The sequence below is a fragment of the Aphidius gifuensis genome, linkage group LG5 (assembly GCF_014905175.1).
Source record: "Aphidius gifuensis isolate YNYX2018 linkage group LG5, ASM1490517v1, whole genome shotgun sequence".
Lineage (NCBI taxonomy): Eukaryota > Metazoa > Arthropoda > Insecta > Hymenoptera > Braconidae > Aphidius > Aphidius gifuensis.
The window spans coordinates 8,542,735-8,564,349 of NC_057792.1; the positions used below are offsets into that span (position 1 = coordinate 8,542,735).

At 30.3% G+C, this 21,615-nt stretch overlaps 3 protein-coding genes across 4 annotated transcripts in view; 2 read left to right on the plus strand and 1 right to left on the minus strand.

Annotated features, from left to right (window-relative positions):
- Window positions 1-5,534: 5,534 nt before the first annotated feature.
- On the plus strand, window positions 5,535-10,773 carry LOC122857491 (probable 2-oxoglutarate dehydrogenase E1 component DHKTD1 homolog, mitochondrial). Its single transcript, XM_044159680.1, has 10 exons — window positions 5,535-6,441; window positions 6,502-6,791; window positions 6,874-7,093; window positions 7,155-7,504; window positions 7,569-7,790; window positions 8,244-8,877; window positions 9,638-10,171; window positions 10,233-10,421; window positions 10,502-10,587; window positions 10,666-10,773. The coding sequence occupies exons 1-10, from the start codon at window positions 6,315-6,317 to the stop codon at window positions 10,771-10,773; spliced, it is 2,760 nt and encodes a 919-aa protein (XP_044015615.1). The 5' UTR covers window positions 5,535-6,314.
- LOC122857504 (NAD-dependent protein deacetylase sirtuin-2) lies at window positions 10,733-12,424 on the minus strand. The gene is made up of 6 exons (XM_044159710.1): window positions 12,289-12,424; window positions 11,980-12,219; window positions 11,553-11,909; window positions 11,283-11,478; window positions 10,919-11,111; window positions 10,733-10,849 (listed from the first exon to the last, which is right to left on the minus strand). The coding sequence occupies exons 1-6, from the start codon at window positions 12,329-12,331 to the stop codon at window positions 10,760-10,762; spliced, it is 1,119 nt and encodes a 372-aa protein (XP_044015645.1). The 5' UTR covers window positions 12,332-12,424; the 3' UTR covers window positions 10,733-10,759.
- Window positions 12,425-18,837: 6,413 nt separating this feature from the next.
- Window positions 18,838-21,615, plus strand: part of LOC122857490 (rab3 GTPase-activating protein catalytic subunit) — a 32,883-nt gene continuing 30,105 nt past the window's right edge. The window contains exons 1-3 of one of the 2 annotated variants that reach the window (XM_044159678.1): window positions 18,838-19,250; window positions 19,330-20,372; window positions 20,509-20,723. In XM_044159678.1, the coding sequence (XP_044015613.1) occupies window positions 19,049-19,250; window positions 19,330-20,372; window positions 20,509-20,723 (1,460 nt within the window). In that variant the 5' untranslated portion in view covers window positions 18,838-19,048. The remainder of the gene's footprint in view (window positions 19,251-19,329; window positions 20,373-20,508; window positions 20,724-21,615) is intronic. The other variant, XM_044159679.1, reaches the window with a different exon arrangement.

Genomic DNA, 21,615 nt, shown 5'->3' on the forward strand with positions numbered 1-21,615 from the left:
AGGGGACCAGTTTATGCTTGAGTTTTCCTGCAGTGTGTTGGCGGTGTTGGCCCAACAGCCAGCACACTGGGAAAACTCACGGTAAAACAAGATAACATAAAATAAAGTTTCCAAGAACTACAACAAGCCTGAGAAATCTCTCAACCCTAGCGAAAATGCCGATAGTCGGTTTGTGCACTGATCTCATACAATAACGACACAAAACCGACACACGACTAGAAGAATTTCTAAGTCACAAAAATAAATAGTAACAAGCATTTAAAAAATAAAATATTATGTCTAAAAATTTCTAAATAATATTTTTATAATTTAAGACACATTAGAATTTTTTTTAAATAATTTTTTTATTGAAAAAACTCAATTCTGTTTATGTATTAAAAGTGAGGTTAGCTGTCATAATCATCTGTACAAGACTGTGAGATTTTACAATTCTCACACAATTCCGACACAATTCCGGCACACGACTGTGAGAATTGTAAATCCGACACAATTCCGACACAAATCCGACAGACGTACGACAGTATATTTTTATTTTGTATTTAATATAAAAAAAGATCATTTTATTAATAAAAATTTTTGTTCAATATTAAAGTTATAATATTTTAATAATTTTAGGCATATTAGATTATTTTTTTTAAATAAATTTTGATAAAAAAAATAATTGGAATCGTCTGTGAAAATTTGCGATTTGCAAAAATTTTTGTTCAATAATAAAATTATAATCTTTTCATAATTATAGGCATATTAGATTTTTTTAAAATTATTTTATTAGAAAATTATCATTTTTTGGTTTTTTTATGAGGTTAAGAAAGGTTTTTTTTCAAATACTTTTTTTTCAAAACTATTACATTTAATCAGTTTCCCACGTACTTGGTATTTTTGTAACTCGAATGTAATTTGTAATGAAACCATGTATTTGGTTTCCCATTATGTTTCCAATTATTTTTTTTGTCAAAATTTATTCAAAAAAAAAAAAACTAATATGCCTAAAATTATTAAAATATTATAACTTTAATATTAAACAAAAATTGTTATTAATAAAATGCTTTTTTTCATATTAAATACAAAATGTAAAAATATACTGTCGTACGTCTGTCGGAATTGTGTCGGATTTACAATTCTCACAGTCGTGTGTCGGAATTGTGTCGGAATTGTGTGAGAATTGCAAATTCTCACAGACGATTCCAATTATTTTTTTTGTCAAAATTTATTCAAAAGAAAAAAATCTAATATGCCTAAAATTATTAAAATATTATAACTTTAATATTGAACAAAAATTTTTATTAATAAAATGCTTTTTTTTTATATTAAATACAAAATAAAAATATACTGTCGTACGTCTGTCGGATTTGTGTCGGAATTGTGTCGGATTTACAATTCTCACAGTCGTGTGTCGGAATTGTGTCGGAATTGTGTGAGAATTGTAAAATCTCACAGTCGAGTACAGATGATTCTGACAGCTAACCTCGCTTTTCATACATAAACAGAATTAAGTTTTTTCAATAAAAAAATTATTTAAAAAAAATTCTAATGTGTCTTAAATTATAAGAATATTATTTAGAAATTTTTAGACATAATATTTTATTTTTTAAATGCTTTTTACTATTTATTTTTGTGACTTAGAAATTCTCATAGTCGTGTGTCGGTTTTGTGTCGTTTTTGTATGAGATCAGTGCACAAACCGACTGTCGGAATTGTGTCGGATCGGTGTCGCCATTTTCGCTAGGGAAGTGTCGTTGTAGATCTTTCTAGATTGTTGGCAATTTTGCACATACACCAAGGTCCTAAGGGCTGTGCCACTACCTTGGGTCTTTAGTCAAGTTCGTTGCGTTAGCATCGTGGCACGATACACATCTTCCTTATTTTAATAATTTCATTTAATTAATTATTGAATAAACGAAATAATATTTTTAAAATTAATACAATTAAAAGCGAAATAAATACACTAATTTAATTCTGTTAATAAATAAAAACGTTCAATTCTACAGTTAAGATAAAAGAAAAATAAAGTGTGTCATTCTTTTGTTTTTAAAACTATCCATCTTACACAACCCATCCCATTTGAACTAGATATATTTAAATCCCTTAACGGGCAATATATCGAACGCTGGAGATTACTCTGTAAATATTTACGGAAGTCTCAATTGCGTACAAATCCGGAGCAAGTCCAAAGAAATCCGGAGAAAATTCGGGGAGATTTTTTCCATCAGGGATTTCAATACAATTCAGAACATTGGTGAACAATTTAGAACAATTTAAAATATTCTAAAACATTTTAAAACAATTCAGAACATCGGAGACAATTTAGAACATTTGATAACAATTTAGATTATTTTCTAACAATTCAGAACATTTTATTAGAATTTTGAATATTTTAGAACGTTCAAAACCTTTTGAGACTATTTTAGAATATTCCAGAATATCTTAAAAGCGAAATAAATAGATTTCGTTATCGACTGACTCGTCCTTTCATCACTCTAACAAACGATCGTTCCCTCTCTTACTCTTAAAATACTCTGTCCCTTTTTACTCTGAAAATTGAGTCAACAACCCTTCTACGCAATAAACAATATTCCAGATTTTTACATTTTTACATTTTTACTTTTTTTACATTTGCTTTATGGTTATATAATCGATTTTTAATAAAAAATAGATACAAAAAAAAAAAAGATGGAAACAAAAAATCTAAAATTTTTTGAAATAAAGTTTTCCATTAACCTCCATAAATATTGTTTTGATTCCAATGGTGTCAACGAAAAGACTCCCCTCCAAAGACCAATATATTGTCTTTGCCACTTGAATGACATCATGAAGTGTTTTTTTACCAAGTGCATTATACCATTCAAGTGGTACCCAGAATTTGACATCAACTTCAATGTAGAGACTGAAAATAAATAAATACTTCCCATTTTATCCAAATTCATTACTATTTATCAACATTTATTGACTTACATCTATTAGCAATCATTCATCAAAAATCATTAACATTTATCAATTAACATTCGTTCACTTTAATTACCATTCATTCATTCACTTCAATTCGTATTCATTTACTTTATCAATCAACATTTATTTACTTCAATTCACATTCATTTTACTTTCATTTTTAATTCATATCATTAACATTCAATCATATTTATTTTATTCAATTCATTCTCTATTTTAGCACATTCATTAATATTCACATCAACTAATTGATTCCCTGGTGGAAATTTTTCTCTACTCTTTTGTCCACCTTTCCTCCACTTTTTTCCGAAAGTGACCCATGGTTGGAGAAATGGCGGACAAATTTCTCCAACCTTTTTCCACCTAAAAATTATTCCGACTTTTTTCCACCCTTTCTCCAACTTTTCTCCACCATTTGTCCGATTTTATTCCATCTTTCTCAATTTTCAATTTTTCCAAAAAAAATGAATAATTATTAATTGTTACATAAGGCAAAGCATGATGATGTTCATTTCATGTTGCAGTCGTATTTATGAGTGTTAGTATAGGCCGGGTACACACGTACTACTACAGATGCAATAGTAACGGACACAGATTTTGGTCATAGAGGGCACTCGGTTATTCTATGAAAGCATGGGTCGGAGCGTGCCCTTTAGCACAAAAAAGTCGTCCGACTATGGGACTTACATTCAACTTTAAATAACTAAGGCTTATATTAATATACAAGTATTTTATTTGTATTTATTAGTTATACTTGCATTTGTTAGGCGAAGTAAAGTTCATATTGTACATATATATACATGCATATGCAAGTATTTTTCATTTACAAGATTAATATACCTATTATTATTGTTTATATAAAATAATATTTCCTAAATACAAAAGATAATATTGAATTATTATACAATAATAATTTATTTATAATATTGACTAATTTTATGTTTTAAAAAAAGAGAAATAGACATTGATGACTGATGTGTTAGTTTGAAAGAGAAAATTATTATTGTAATTGTACAGAAGAATTTCAGAAGATATTATCATAACCGAGACAACATGTTTTTTCATTCGGTTTTTATAGAAAATTTTCTCACGATTACGGGAAAAATACGGAAAAAATTCCTACGAATGCGCAGTGGTTAAAAATGGAGTTGAAATATGGAAAAAACGGCTATTTATCGGTTATAAATCGTGTAGTTATTGAAATAACTATTAATTCTCGAATTTAATAATGGCCATCAATGAATCTCGTCAAGTAAAAAAAAAAGTCAACATAAAAAAATTCGATATCGCGAATAGTTTTCGAGTTATAATAACTTATATATTTCGATATATTAAGTTTTTTTGTTTAATATTAATAAAGGCAATCGATAAAACTCGCCAAGCTAAAAAAAAAGCCCAATAAAAATTTTTATATCTCGAATAGTTATCAAATTATCGATATTTTTTTTAAAATGTATACAATTTTTTTTTCTCAAAAAAAAAAGTCGAAATTTTTGTTTTTTTTTTCAAAAAAACTGCTAATTATTGATTGTCGCGTATTGTTAAGCACGAATATATATTTTTTTTTCGAAAATAATGAATATATCCAAGTTTTTTTTACTTGGTCGCTAGGTTTTTTACTTAGCTATATTTTTTACTTAGCTATTTTTTTTACTTAGCTATATTTATAGCCAAACACACAATATCTACATAATTTTACTTAGCTATATTTTTCCTTAGCTATATTTTTTACTTAGCTATATATTTTTTGCTTAGCTATATTTTTTACTTAGCTATATTTTTTGCTTAGCTATTTTTTTACTTAGCTATATTTTTTACTTAGCTATATTTATAGCCAAACACACAATACCTACATAATTTTACCAGCTATATCTTTTACTTAGCTATATTTTTTACTTAGCTATTTTTTTTACTTAGCTATATATTTATAGCCAAACACACAATATCTACATAATTTTACCAGCTATATTTTCAACTTAGCTATATTTTTAACTTAGCTATATTTTTTACTTAGCTATATTTTTTACTTAGCTATATTTTTTACTTAGCTATATTTTTTACTTAGCTTTATTTTTTTACTTAGCTCTATTATATTATCAATTATGAAAAAAATTATCATTAACATTAGAAAGATATCGATAATTCGAAAACTATTCGCGCGATCAAAAAATTGTATTCGATTTTTTTTTCTCCTTGATGAGTTTAATCGACTTCCATTATTAAATGAATAAATAAAAAAAAATCGATATATCGAAATTTTAAAAAATATTATAACTTGAAAACTATTCGAGATATTGAAATTTTTTTAAAAACATTTTCTTCTCCCCGACGATCTCTATTGATTGCCATTATTAAATTTGAGAATAATTCGTTATTTCAATAACTATACGACATATAACCGATAAATAGCCGTTTTTTTCATATTTCAACTTCATTTTTAACCACTTTGCGCATTCGTAGGAATTTTTCGTAGAAACACGCCGAAGATGTTTACACATAATAAACCCGCGAGTCTAGATGGCTCACAAAATTTTTTTTTTTTTTGGATATTTAAGTATACTCAAATAATTCAAACGGTATAGGTAAATATAAATAAGTTGTATTATATTTTAAAATAAAACAAAATGTTAAGTTCATAAACTGCAGCTTATGAACTTGACATTCTTACGATATATATATAATACCATGGTATTATATATCGAGGTGCATGTACAATTCATTTTAAAAGCGTAAAGTTTACATTTGATTTTTGTATGATAACTTCACATTGTTACAGAGTAATTTTTTTTACAAAAACATGTAAATTTCACAGAATAAACCTGTAAATCAACATTTACATATTTTTCATGTAAAATTTACAACAAATAAAAGATATTTATATGTCTATCTTGTTCCGTGCACTTATCGTATTTTTTTTTTCTGTTTTGTATATATTCATTATCGCTTTCATGTGTATACAGAATTTGATTTTTATTCAGAAAACTTAATAAAAACTATAATCCAATTCAGTATAACAAAGAGTTATATCGTTTTATAACTTAAGTTCTAAAATATTCGTAAATTAATTATAAATTTGAGAACGTGTGAAAATACAAAAACAAAACGAATTTGCCTTTAATTCTTATCAAAGTCTCGGCGTCAAAAATCAACACCAGACAGCAAGAATATTATATTCACACACACAAGCAATTTCTTATTCAACTAAGACGTCAACAGATAACAAGTACTTAAGTATATTAGCCGACAGTATATGGTGATTTATAATTCTGAATGAACCAATAACAGTTTATTAATGTGGACGCAAAAAATTTGCTGATAGTCTCTACTTATTCTTAGCTAAACCGCATGCTTATCAGTATTGTATAATCATGTTTAAAAACTTGAAATTTGTGTTTCGAAAGCATAGTTGTCGTAATTCAGTTAAAAATGTTGCATACTATCATACTGAAAATGGAGTTTATGGCTATATGCCACAAAATAAAAATTCCTACAAGGGTATGTATTCATTTAAAATTACGTTTCGGTTATTAGTGTTAAAATAATTTTGAATTTTAGTTCCAGATAATTATCTTGTTATGCGAGCTAAATATAGCAACTTTTATCGACTCGTAACAGCTTACCGCGAACATGCTCACAAATCTGCTAATACAAATCCAATAACTTTAGAAAAATCTGATAAACTTATCGAATTGGATCATCAACAGTATGGTTTGAAATTAGATGACATAGTCGAATTTTTTGGCATTTTGAATATCGAAAAAAAGCAGGGAACGGTTAAAGATGCATTAAAAATCCTCGAAAACATTTACACCTCAGAAATTGGAGCTGAATTTACTTACCTTGAGGTGAAGTTAATTGACATTTTTTCATTAGCTACATCAGCTGGATTGCAAGCTAATTCTGATTTTATTTTTCTTTGATATATAGAGTCAAGAAGAACGAGAATGGTTTTCCTTGAAATTTGAAAAACTCAACGAAGAAAAACTTACTGACGAAACAAAAAAGTCTATCGCCTTCGAGATGATGAAAAGCCAGGCGTTTGATAATTTTTTGGCAAAGAAATTTGTCAGTGTTAAACGTTATGGTTGTGAGGGTGCCGAATCTATGATGGCATTTTTTCAAGAATTTTTTGAGCTATGTGGAAAAGGTTTGTTAATTATTCACTGAAAAAAACTTCTAAATTTAAATTGTTTGTAAAAATATTTCAGATGGTCTTGAACAAGCTGTCATTTGCATGCCTCATCGTGGCCGTTTAAATTTTTTAATTGGGATGTTAAAATTTCCTCCAGAAAAATTATTTCGAAAGCTCAAAGGTCTACCTGAATTTCCGGATGATGTCAAGGCAACTGGAGACGTTGCCAGTCACTTGGTCTCATCAATAGATCTAGATATCAAAGGTAAAAATTTACATGTAACGCTGCTACATAATCCATCGCATTTAGAAGCTGTGAATCCGGTTTCAATGGGAAAAACACGAGGGATTATGCAAGCTGTGAAAGATGGTGCTTATTGCGAGTCTGGAAGTAGACAATGGAGTGACAAAGTTATTAATTTACAGGTTGGTACTAATATAATATTATTAAAATTAAATATCATAATCTAAAAAAATTATTGTTAAAAAGGTTCATGGAGATGCGGCCTATGCTGGACAAGGTGTTAATCAAGAATCATTAGCCCTTAGTAGAGCTCCACACTTTGAAATTGGTGGGACAGTACATCTAGTTATTAACAATCAACTTGGCTTTACAACGCCACCCAGCAGAGGCAGATCATCAAGATATTGCACTGATTTAGCTAAATTTATATCAGCACCAGTGCTTCATGTCAACGGCGATGCACCAGAAGTATTGATATAGCATTTTTTAACAAATAAGTATTAATAACTTCTAGAAAAAAAATATTATTTTTAATGAATTGGTAAAGCTTCATCACTCGACTCCACAAACAAGTGATTCTTTCCAAGTAAAAAAAATTTGTTCATCCGAGATTATGGTGGAAATGTACCAAATGACTTTACCATAAGGTTTTTACCATAAAAAAAACACTATCAAAAGAGTAAAAAGTTAAAAAATTAAGTTCTTATGTTTGCCAAGTCCTATGGTTGCCCTATGGTTGTTAAAAGAATTCAGATTCTCATTATTACTATATGTAAAAATGAATCTTTTATTTAATTTTATTAATTGATATACTGCTCAGTGCTCATTTAAGAAGAACGGTTATGCAGAATTTTTTAATTAATAAATTCAAATTTACATAAACTTCTAAATAATTGAATACTTATATTTGTCTTATTTTAGATGCTTGTCAAGGCCACAAGAATTGCCTTCGAATATCAACGGAAATACCGTAAAGACGTGTTCATTGATCTTAACTGCTTTAGGCGTTGGGGCCACAACGAGATGGATGATCCGACATTCACAAATCCACTTTTATATAAAATTATAAATAATCGTCAATCCATACCAGATATGTACCGACAGAAACTCGAAGAATCAGAAATACTAAAAAATGAAGAAAGCGAAGAAATTATTAGTAAATACAGAAATTATTTGGAAGAAGCTTCAAAAAAAGCTGAAACGTATGTGCCACAAGCAACTTATTTTACTGACAGATGGACTGGTTTTCAACAAGCCAAGCCAATCTTAACAACCTGGGACACCGGTGTTGACGTCAATTTAATCAAATTTGTTGCAAAAAAAAGTGTCGAGAGAAGAGAAAATTTGAAAATTCATCCGACTTTATTAAAAAATTATATTCAGACGAGAATCAAAAAAGTAGATAATGGTAAATACTTGGATTGGTCAACGGCAGAAACAGTTGCATTTGGTACACTCATGTACCAAGGTTATAATATCAGACTCAGTGGACAAGATGTAGGACGAGGTACATTTTCACAACGACATATCATGTTGATTGATCAATCAACCGGAGGTGAGTCTTGAAAAATATTTCAAATCATATATACATATATATATGGAGAGAGACGACTCAACTCGCTGGACTAAAACCTTTCTACCCCCTCAAAAAAAATCAATAATAATTAGAATTATTCTTTTTTAATATTTTTAAGACCCCAGAACTTCATCACTTTATTATTTTTTTCAAATCTTTATTTTTTCCTCAAACCTTTTTGTTTTTTTCTCGCAAGAAGTGAGTGAAATTGTGTTTACTTTTATTATGAAACTTTTTCCTAAATGATATGATGAAAATGAAGGACTTTTTTCTTACAAATTTTGCACGTTCGTGATATTGAAAACTAAGAAATTTCGAAATACAATTATGTTTTCGATATATCGATTATTTTGTATAAAAAATAGATTTTTTTAGAATGTATGAATTTCATATCACGCGGGATAAAAAAAACTTCAAAAATCAATTTTCTATCAAAAATAATCGATAAGAATATTTTCATCATAGAATCTGGGGAAAAATTTCATCAAAATAAAAGTGGTTACAATTATTGTACTTACCTTTTGACAGAAAAAACAAGGTCATGAGGGTGGAGGGGGGAAAGGATTTTTTAGTATTCTAGAGATGCTAAACAAAAAAAAAAAAAACTATTTCAGAAGATATAAAAGTTTCTTTAGTCCGGTAAGTTAAACTGCCCTTCCCCATATATATAATTTATAAATATATTTTTAATATCAAATACGAGTAAATATTTTTAAAAATGTTTGAAATTTCTCTTTAGAAATTTATATTCCATTGAATTCGATGATTGACAACCAAAAAGGAAAAATTGAATTAGCTAACAGTATATTGTCAGAAGAAGCAGTGGTCGGTTACGAGTATGGAATGAGCATATCATCACCAACAACCTTGACAATATGGGAGGCTCAGTTTGGTGATTTTTTTAACGGTGCCCAAATAATGATCGACACATTTTTATCGAGTGGCGAGACAAAGTGGATGATGAACAGTGGCTTGACTCTGCTTCTTCCACATGGCTATGATGGAGCTGGACCAGAACACAGTTCTTGTCGCTTAGAGAGATTCCTCCAGCTTACCGATAGTAACGAAAACTCACCTGACGGTGATGATATTAATATACAAGTTGCTAATCCAACAACACCAGCACAGTATTTTCATTTACTACGTCGACAAATTATTCGCTATTTTAGAAAACCTCTTGTCGTTGTTTCTCCAAAAATTTTACTTAGGCATCCTTCTGCAACATCTTCACTCGAAGAAATGGCACCTGGAATGAGTTTCAAAAACATTATCGGTATGATTGATTTTATTGAAATTAAATAAAAATTCAATATAAATTAATTTTTATTTTATAGGTGACGATATTGTTGAACCAGATAAAATTGAAAGAATTATTTTCGTCAGTGGAAAACATTATTATGCACTTGAGCAGCAACGTAAAATACTTGCTAGAAATAATACAGCGATCATTCGTGTTGAGAGCCTTTGTCCATTTCCGCTGGTCGAGATTAATGGAGAAATAAAAAAATTTCCAAATGCAAAGAGTAACTTATTGTCTATATTTAATTTTAAAACAAATTTACAAAAACTTATTTCTATATTTTCTAAATATATTTTTTCCAAGGTTTTGTATGGAGTCAAGAAGAACCTCGAAATATGGGGGCTTGGACATTCATAAAACCGAGGTTTGAAAACCTTTGTGGACTACAGGTAAATAAGTAATCAAGTTTTTTTTTTGCAAACAATCTACTAACACGCTAATAACACGTGGTTTGAGATATGTTTCAGATCAAATATTGCGGTCGAGGTACCCTAGCAGCACCAGCTGTCGGAGTTGGCAAGTTTCATCAACAAGAAGCATTAGAAGTTGTTGAAAAACCATTTACAATGAAATAGTTTCATTATTGTTTTTTTGATGTTTTTCGTCGTCAAGTCGTTTGTGTTCATTAGCAACGAGTGCCTTCAGCTCATCCTGATATAAAAAATACTAAATTAAAAAAGTATCTTACTACAATATAAATTTAATTGTTAAATGACTTACGCCCCAGCCCATTTTATCAGCCAACAGTTGACATCCAGTGTCGCAATCACCGATCCAAGCAACATCTCTTCCAAACTCTGGATCGTCTGGGTTGAAATCAAATCCTTGACGAATGCCAAACATTCTAGACAACCTGTCTCCTCCGGATACTTTTTCCATGTTTATCAAAAGTCGAGGACAATTTGTTTTTACTCTATAATTTTTAGATAACGTGTTTATTATAATTTTTTAAAATCATTTTTCAATACAAAATATATTTGTATGAACAATAAACATATATTTTCTCTTTTTTATGTATACACATATTGTTGTTAAAAATTATTTAAAATACAAAACATTTAATAAATTTAAGTAGAATTATTACCTGTCGACAAGTGAAGCGAAAGGCTGGACAACAAGACTCGAGCCCATGATGATCAGAAGATCAGCTTGGTCAAAATCACAATCAGACAACTGATGAAATCGTTCTGGGAGCATTTCCCCAAAAAAAACAATATCTGGTTTAACTACACCTTCGATACATTTTTCACATTTTGGAATTGTTCCTTCAACGACTTTATCTGAAAAATTAAAAAGATGAGTCAATTATTTCTACAATTAATGAAAAATTAAAATGGATGATGCTTTAAATTACTTTTAATCCAGGTAAAATCATAGAGTGATCTACACTTGAGACAATGTCCAGTGTGGAATGTACCATGTGCTTCAACCAATTTATCATCAGGCAATCCAGCAACTCGCTCTAAAGTATCAATATTTTGTGTGTAATGTCGAAGAAGAAGTCCTTTTTCCCAAAGCAGCCTAACGAAATAATGGCTAAGTGTTGGTTTAAATCCTTCAGGAAGCAATTCTTTTGCTAGCACAAAAAATGGCTCTGGATTTTCTTTGAAAAATTCTAGCTCAAATATGGCCTGAGGGTGCGGCAGTTTGTATTTGCTTAAGTTGTGATAAAGGCCACTGGATGGTGAACGAAAATCTGGTATTCCTGCAGCTATTTCCATGTCAGAAATTTAATTGGCAATTACTTTTTTATGTCGAACAGATCTATTATATTTACTTACACGTTGAGATTCCAGCACCAACCATTGTTATTATTTTTTTACAACCAGATTTCTTTATAAACTCAACGATGCCATCAAGTGTTAATTCGTTCAAAATTTGTTTCTTTGGCAATTTATCTCCAGTATCAAATATTTTTAAATTTGTTAGGAATTTACGTATTTTATCCATTTCAAAATCTCCGTCAACTTCTCCTTTAGGTTCGTCTGTAGAAGATGGTCCAGGTTGATTGTCAACAGAATCTGCAATTTTAATTCATGTCATATAATCAATATTTCAAACTGCTTTTCTTTTATGTTTTGTTGTTTTACCTTTTTCATTGTCAATTTCCTCTTTCACTTCAGCTTTTTTCATTTTTCACAAAATAATTAGAATTAGGGGTCTAGTCAACATTTACATCCCACCAGCACTCCAGCAGTGTTGGGCTCATTTTATCCGGCCGTATTATACGCGTATTATACGACTGTTATTTTCGCTGTCGTATTATACGTTTTCTCAGGAGATCGATAAAAAAGAAATTGGTAAAAATGTAAAAATAAAATACATGTAATTTATTTATTAAATAAATAAAAATCCCAAGGACAAGAAGTAGCTAACGAAAAAATGAAGCTAAGGAATTAATGTAGCCAAAAAAATTATGTGGTAAGCAACATTAATTCCTTAGCTCCATCTTTTCCTTAGCTACTGCTTTTCCTTGGACATTTTTATTATTCAAAAATAAATTACATGTATATGCAGCACCGCCATATTATAGGTTTTATCCGTTTTATCTGTATAATACGCGTATCATACAGAGCCCAACACTGGTGCGCAGTATGAATCGGCAAAACTTTGTGGCTCCGCCTTTTGGTGGTTAAAAAAATTTTTTTTTTTACCGGTAAAAACTGCGGTTAATAATATTGGTAAAAAATCCAGACTCACAACCAGGGATGAGCAAGAAAAAAACATGACCTTGGTTTTATCCGTTTGTATAAAACATTTCCCTCTAGCGGTGAAACTTGAAACAAACCTCGAAAGTAACCACAATGAATTACGATCCCGAAAAGCTACATCAATTCCTTAGCTCCATCTTTTCCTCAGCTACTGCTTGTCCTCAGACATTTTAATTCATATAAAAAAAGCACATGTATTTTCATTTGTTAAATAAATAAATGACTAAAGAAAAGTTGTAGCTAATGAAAAGATGTAGCTAAGTAATCAATGTGGCTTACCCATGGAGGTGAATAAGGAGTGTAAGCTTTGCTTTTTTACTGAAGCCGACATTTCGGAGTAAATGAGGGCGCTGGTATCGGACTCGAACGACAGATACGTGTAATCTTTTGTTTACTGCATGCACCTGAATGGTCCAAGCAGATATTTAAACATAATTGTACAGGCTAGAGTGAATAAGAATATTTTTGTTCTATCTCTTTTTTCGGTCAAGGGTCGATGTCAGCGCTGCAGCTGGTAGTTTTTTGAACTGACTTACTCCGAAATTTAGGCTTCAGTGACAGCCTATGCTTTAAGGAGGTTATACACAAATTACTCTTTTTTTAAAAAATATAATGAGAATGTTCTGAAATTTTGTATACAAGTAGATCTTTTCATTCTGAATACAACGGTATAATTATTTTCTTATGTTGATCGGTTAAATTTTTTGTAATTAATTATTGAAAATAATATTTAACATTGGCTCTTATGGAGATTTCAACCATTTTTTTCGAATAGAAAAAATGATGAAAAAGTCTTGAAAAAAATCACACATATACTAGAAACCGAGTTTTATTAATTGCGCGAAAAATTTTCATATGTTGATCGGTCAATTAATGAGAAATTAATTATAAACTTGACAAAAATTAGATGTGGCAACGTATGGCATGTTCAAACACACACACATACCCGCAATTCCATATATTGTATACGGGGCGCAGGCGCTTTACACTTTATTATTTTACAGTGTAGCCAAGTTTCACTTGAGACTGTGACGTCAGAAGCTCCCCGCAACACCCGCAATGAATTTGTGTATAACCTCCTTAACACAGTAAAAAAGCAAAGCTTACACTCCTTATTCACTTCCATGAGCTTACCACATAACTTCTTTGGCTCCATCGATTCCTTAGCTACTGCTGTCTCTGTATACTTGGTTGGCAGGATTATGAAAAATGAAAAACTGAGATATAGAATCGTTTGGGAATGATTTGGGAACGTTTGGGAAATGATTCTCATAATTTAAGAATGCATAGTTTAATTAATATTCGATAATTAAAAAAAGGGTTAATATTCACTATATGTATGCGCGAAAGCTTATTGCGCATGAAGCATGCGCATTACACTGGCATCACGCACCAGTATCTTTTTTCGCCGTTACTCTATAATCCACTCTCGTCTTTAATCTTCACAAATCAACCAGATGAAAATTGGAAAGCAATAATTTTTTTTCAGAGTAAACTCTAACGGTATGGCCCAACCCGTTTCGTGGGCGGTGGACAGTTGGCCGAGAGGGTATGGAATATCTGACCTTGGAAATTTTTTTTCAATACCTGGCCATTTGCCTGAATTTGCTATGGAAATAAAAAAATTTGCCTGAAAATTGTTTAATTGTTATTAATTATTGAAAGTGAGTGTGAAAGTTAGCCGAAAAAATAATTCTAATTAATTATTGCAAGTTTTTTTATCGTTAATTTGTAGAGTTTGATTTGCTGGATCCGAATTTCCTTGTCTCGTTATTTGCCTGATGATAATTAATTAACTACAATAATAATAAAAAGCTCAACAATTAATAACGAGACAGAGTGAGTGCGCATGCGCATACTTAATCAGCTGTCATGGTTATTATTATTATTATGACATATTTTATATACTTGCAATATTGCTCCGTTTTGTATTTTCTTTCTTGTAGAAGAAATTAATAATTTTAATTTAGAAAAATTATAATTTTTTTTAACTTAAATTAATTTTATACATGAATTGAATTCATACTATTTAGTATAATATTGTGTTGAAGCATTAATGCTATTTATAAATATCATTGCTTTATTTCTTAAATCATAAATTTTGTACATTTTTGTTTTGTTTATATGTTTTCATATAAATAACTTCATGTGGCAAAACTTCAAACGCATTGTTAGACTTGATGTATAAGTTGTTGGTCCAGTTTGATAAGCGCTTATCATGAATTTCAAGTAAATTACTAATTAATATTTAATTAAACAAAATTAATACTATATGAAAAAATATCATAGCCTTATGGTGTCATGACATTTCTTTAGTCCTTAAAGAGGTTATGCACAAATTCATTGCGGGTGTTGCGGGGCGCTTCTGACGTCACAGACAAAACTGAAATCTGGCTACACTGTAAAAAAATAAAGAGAAGAGCGCCTGCGCCCCGTGTACAATATATGGGACTGCGGGTATGTGTGTATGTTTGAACATATGCCATACGTTGCCACATCTAATTTTTGTAAAGTTTATATTTAATTACTCATTAATCGACCGATCAACATATGAAAATTTTTCGCGCAATTAATAAAACTCGGTTTCTAGTATATGTGGGGTGTTTCTCAAAACTTTTTCATTATTTTTTCTATCCGAAAAAAATGGTTGAAATCTCCACAAGAGCCAATGTTAAATAATATTTTCAATAGTTACTTAGCAAAAATTCAATCGATCAACATAAGAAAATAATTATACCGTTGTATTCAGAATGAAAAGATCTAATTATCTAAGTGTACAAAATTTCAGAACATTCTCATTATATTTAAAAAAAAAAAAAGTGATAGCTGCATAACCTCTTTAAGGAGAGTGTCTACAACGTCTACAATGCAAGTTTGCTAATTTGCCATGCAAAGCCAATTTAAATCATGCTTCATGCGCAATAAGCTTTAATATTAATTAAACTATGCTTTCATAAATTATGAGAATCATTCTATATCTTACTTGTTCATTTTCATAACCCTGCCCAGCGTTGCCAGACGTACAGAAAAATCTGTATTTTTCTAGACTTTTGGACTCAAGTACAGAATACAGATTCTGTACCATATTTTTCCAGACTTTTTATAAAAAATACAGAAAAGTACAAAAATTTTTATTCATCTTTTTTTTTGCCTTTTTTCCCTCAATATTCTGTACCAACAGATGATATATAAGTAAAAACCGTTGGAAATCTTGACGTCGTTTACACTTGTATGCATACAAGTGTGTACAAATATGTTATACATGTATTTTTGTGATTCGTATGCCAATGCATGGGTGCATTCCGTTAATAAAAATTTTTTTTTCGCTCTGCAATTTCGCCCTGTAATACCGACAAAAAGCTAGAAACAGAAACAACGACAAAAGTGATAAAATTCTCTATGTAATATCCCAGACTTTACTAATGTCAAGTACAGTCTAGTGCGACCTATGTGACAATAACAAGCAAGTACAACAAGTCTATTTTCTATTTATTTCAGTTTGATATAAACATTGAACTGTCATTCAGGTTATTCTTCCAATAATTGAAACCAAAAAAAGAATATGTCATCTGCCAGTGCTGCCACTACAAGAAACAGCTCTTTTTCCTATAAAATTTTAGTCGATATTACAGCAGTCCAATTCACAGGGCATTACAATTTAGAGCTTTTTTCCTCTACTGGCGGCGCTTGTAGAGCTTTTGTATGTGAAATCTATATAAAAAAAATTTGACAAGCGCCATCACCGGCAAAAAAAAGCCCTAAATTGTAAAAAATTTGCCCTGTGAATTGGACTGCAGGGCGAAATTGCAGAGCGAAAAAAGCGCTGCCAGTGGAGGAAAAAAGCCCTAAATTGTAATGCCTTGTGAATTGGACTGCTGGGTACCACCACTGAAATATAATAAAACTGGAAGGCACCCGAAGGTGAACTGCGTGTCGCCGAGAGAGAAACTCAATGGTTGGGATGTTGTCCTTGTCGGTACAGTCACGTCAAATATAATTGGTTGAGACTACTGAAATATAATGTAACTTTTATCCCGTGTAGTACTAGTTTGTTTGACGTTGACTGTACAAGATTTAATGTGCGCATGCGTGAGTGAGAGGGAATGCCAACCAATGTATTGCTATCTCTAGCGACACTCCGTGCATTGGCTAAGCATAGGAGTTCACCTTCCAGTTTTATTATATTTCAGTGGGTACCACTACCAGCCCATATGACAGCTGCTCAGTGCTCACCAGTCACCACTGCTTATACCCACTCAAGAAGACTAGAAAGAAGGAGAGTCAACTCCCTGTAGTGGGGGATAGGCCAAATGGGACAAAATATGTCCTGTACCTAGAGCTTCTCAAATTTGCCAATTTGGCGCTGATTGTTCTCAGCCGTACTTATGCGCTAACTATTTTTAATAAATATTGTTATAGCGCAGGCTTATTATTCGATCATCTTAGAGCAATGTCAAAGGAATATATTTTTTAAAAATTAACAAGTAACATAAAAAATATTACTGTAATAAAATCATATCAACTTGTTCACTTGACAATAAATTTTATTTGTCAACATTACAAAAATTTGGGATGCTAGAAAAGATTGAATGTAACAAAGCTCAAATTATAAATAGTGAACTCAACTCTTTATTAAGTTACCTAGCTGACGTTGTAAATTATATCCAGTAATATTGTGTACATTTTTATCGAAGCAATTATATAAAAAAAATAATGATTTTGATGGTAGAAATATTTTTGAAAGTGCTCAATTTTTCGTAGCAAGACTCAATGTTGTTATTCAATAACAATATTTTTAATTATAACTATTAATTTCGTATTCCTAAAAATCAACAATATATTATTTGGACTTTTTTATTATGACTATTTAATAAATCAGTTATTTGTATACGATCAGCCAGCATAATTTTAATTTCAATCTTATTTTCATCTGCAGCATCACACGATTTTTAAGTTGCTGACTTAGATAATACAGCACATGGATCATCAAAACTATGATTATGTTTGTCTTGCTGCACATCTACGTTTTGGTCTCACTATTGACATTATATCAACAATGTTTGGGATTTATTGTATGAAATAATCAAATTATATCTTCTTCTTGAAAATATAGTTCACAAAAATTGTTAACAAATAACAACTATCACATTAACACATGTTACACGAGCATCCTGCAGAAAATAAGAAACATGAAAATAGTAAACAAAATTTAAATTCAATGATTATCAGTAGAAAAGTTAATAAATAGGGTTTTAACAAAAACAAATACATCAATGATTTTATAAGCATGCAAGAAGTATGATTTTTTAAACATCAAATAATGATAAACTGTTAACATAAACAAAAACAATTTAATTCTGGCAAGAATTCTTTTTTATCAAAGTGTTGGTCTAACGATGTTGAACTTACTTATTTTTGGTATCTGAAAAAGCCGTCAAATCACTCTTGTTTTTGGTTTTCCGAGCACTTTTTGATGCAACAAACTCGTGGAATATTTACGTATAATTTTGATATAAACATATATATAAATTACATGACAGAAAAAAAAAAAAATCAAAAACGCTATCCCAAACGAATCTGCGCTATAACAATATTTATTAAAAATAGTTAGCGCATAAGTACGGCTGAAAACAATCAGCGCCAAATTGGCGAATTTGAGAAGCTCGAGGTACAGGACATATTTTGTCCCATTTCTAATGTACGGAGTTGACTCTCCTTCTTTCTAGTCTTCTTGTACCCACTCTATAAAAAAAATTTTACATGCGCCAATTGTCATTAATTAATTATAATAAAAATAAAACCAAAAAATATTTCTTCTATATTATTTCTTGTAATTTGAATTTTGGCTCTTTTTTATGGCTCTTGTCGATATTTAAAGATGGCCCTTGTTATTCTTTGAGCGCCACCGATGATATAAAATACTGCTCAATATCAGGTCTGCCGATATATCGGCTGATATTTATTAGTAAAATAAATAAATACAGCTAAGCTGTCCCATAATAAATAACAAAAAATAATACTAGATAACTTTATTAGGTATATACTATTTTATATACCTATTAGTAGATAAGCCTGTTCTATAATAATAATAATAATAATAATCTATAGCCAAAAAAAGCAAACGTAAATGTAATTAAGTATGTCTGTGCATAACGTTGAAATTGAAGACTTCTATCATCATGATTTTACAACAGCTTCCGACTGGGAAGTGTTCATAGCTCGCCTTGAAGAGATCATTCACGAATGGAAACTAATGCATACAAAATTTGAAAGTAACGTAAAACAATGTAATTTAATCGATTCAAACTGGAAAGAACAAAGTGAAGAAGTTAATTTTGCAGGTTAGTTTTCGATATTATAATTGTAAACAATAACTTTTGACATAACTAAAAAAAAATAAAAATGCATCAATTTCTCTAGATGTTGGATTCACATTTAAACACTATAAACTCCACATTGAAAAAGAAAATGAGAATATTACAGACGATAATGAAAGTTCACAAATACAGACAAACATTGACTCTTTCAATCAACTTAATGATATTGATAAAAACGTTCAAGATTATTTACTGATTGCTCAGTACTATGGCATTCATGAATTTCTTATCCTCGTTCCAACGAAGAAAACTGGAATTTCCGATGAAACAAAAATAAAAATACTTTTAAGTTCATTAACAATCGCCTCAAACAATGCTAAGTCTGAAATTCCAGCATTTGTTCAGGTTCAAGAGCCTTGGCAGAAATATTATTTGGGTATTGGCGTTGGCCGAGGACTATCAACACATTTTGAAATGGTGCACCTAAAAAAAACACCTTCTCACTGCCGACATTTAACAGGATTAATTGCAATATTCAAACAAAAAATTGGTGAAAAAAGTACCATCAAATTAGATCCAATAAAAATTTCAGTCAGATTTTCATATTCGTTGACAGACTGGACAAATTACACGTGGACTCAGGAACCACCTGACTTTGAACTTATGCAAGGAGAAACGATTGGTGCAACTGAGTTGGGAAAACTTCCTTTTGGTGCCTCTTTTGATCCAATTGCAGAGCTTGAACTGTTTACTACATGGCCACAAATTTGTGAAAATGTCGTCGTTGATAGCGAAAGTTTTACAGATCTTGAGCCTCAATTAGCTCCTGAATGGTCTGCACGAGTTAAAATGATTCAAACTCCAGCCTGTTTACTTGGCGAATATCTAACTGATTTTCTTGCAATGTGCCATAATGAAAAGAATTTGGTTGATGTTCTTGGTAATAGTGCAGCGTATTTAGATAATGGAGATCAAATATTGTGTACAGCTTTTGATGCCTTAACAGAATCTAAAATTCCACCGATTTCAAAAGTAATGTCGAAAGCATCCTCAAAAAAGAGTAGTAAAAATGTTGATGGACCAATTCCAGAAGATGTCATGATTCAAATTCTTTATTTTTTGTTCCCAGATGCTGATCAAAAGCGGGTAAAAAATATTAAAAAACAAATATATACATTTTTTAATTTCTATAGTTATTATTTTTATTGAATTTTATAAGCTGATTTTTAAACTTTCAAAATTATTCCATTTTATCAACTCATACATATATATTTTATTTTAGAACGTACCGTATGGTGATGTGAATGGATATAATATTGACGATGAGCTCTGTAAAGGCATAAAAACTTGCGTTCCAAATGGATTAGTTTGGAGATTATCAATAGTCGCAGCTCATTGCACGCACAATCTTGGAGGTGCTAATGCTTTAGCTCAGCTTTGGCATGAGTTTGTTCAGGAAATACGTTTTCGATGGGAACAAAGTATACTCATCCCTGGGTAAGTGAAAATACCCATTTGTTTTTTTTTATTAAAATACTTAGTAAGTTTGATTTTTACATACATACATACATTGGATAAATCCAGTATGCTACTTATTTTTTATTTAACAAATAATCAATAAGAAATTTATTACACTCATTTTGAAATCGTATTTAAAAAAAAGTTGATATAAAAGTACAACTTAATGATGAAGTTTACTTGACAGTTATCCGTACTATTAGTAGTTTTATTGCGTTAAAATATTTTTTTCATTTTCCCTAGTACTTCAGTAATAGTTTTCGAAAATTTTAATAATTTATTAGCTGCTTGTGCCAATAAATTTTAAGTTTCTCAGAAAGGAAAAAAGCACCGTTGCAGTTGCAGCTGATAATTCGCAAAGTTTTGCACATGTTGAGGTAACAAATAATAAATAAAATAGTTCGTAAAAATAGAAGCAGTAAAGAGTCACCTGTAGAATAAAGCTTCAGGTTTTTGGAACATCATCGTTCGAGATGGATTTCACTTTAAATCACATCTTAATTTCTCTTCTCTTGTCAGAGATATATAATACTCTCTATTGTCAGTCTTTCTCCCGAGTTGGTCAATTTCCACGAGACTTCTCATTGCCTCTATGACTCTATTTTCCTTTGCTGTGTTATGTACTATATGTCATCTCGAGTTATATATTTAATAAATTTCAACGTCAAAAAACGAGTCAAATTATTTTGTTTTTTCAGTATTTTTTTTTCTTATAATTAGGATGTAAAATAATGCTATTTAAAATAAAATATTATACAAGATTTTTAATTTTTTAAGCGTTTAAGATCTTCCTATGATCAGCTATAAAACTAAACTTATAGTGAACATTCAAATTATTTCATTCCTTATTTTAACTACAATTTTTTTACTT

Coding starts and splice junctions, on each gene's coding strand:
- LOC122857491 (XM_044159680.1), top strand. CDS start 6,315: ATGTTTAAAAACTTGAAATTTGTGTTTCGAAAGCATAGTTGTCGTAAT. Junction 6,442..6,501: donor AAATAAAAATTCCTACAAGG/GTATGTATTCAT, acceptor TTTGAATTTTAG/TTCCAGATAATTATCTTGTT. Junction 10,588..10,665: donor AAAACCTTTGTGGACTACAG/GTAAATAAGTAA, acceptor GATATGTTTCAG/ATCAAATATTGCGGTCGAGG.
- LOC122857504 (XM_044159710.1), bottom strand. CDS start 12,331: ATGAAAAAAGCTGAAGTGAAAGAGGAAATTGACAATGAAAAAG. Junction 11,910..11,979: donor TGGTGCTGGAATCTCAACGT/GTAAGTAAATAT, acceptor ACATGGAAATAG/CTGCAGGAATACCAGATTTT. Junction 11,479..11,552: donor TGATTTTACCTGGATTAAAA/GTAATTTAAAGC, acceptor TTAATTTTTCAG/ATAAAGTCGTTGAAGGAACA.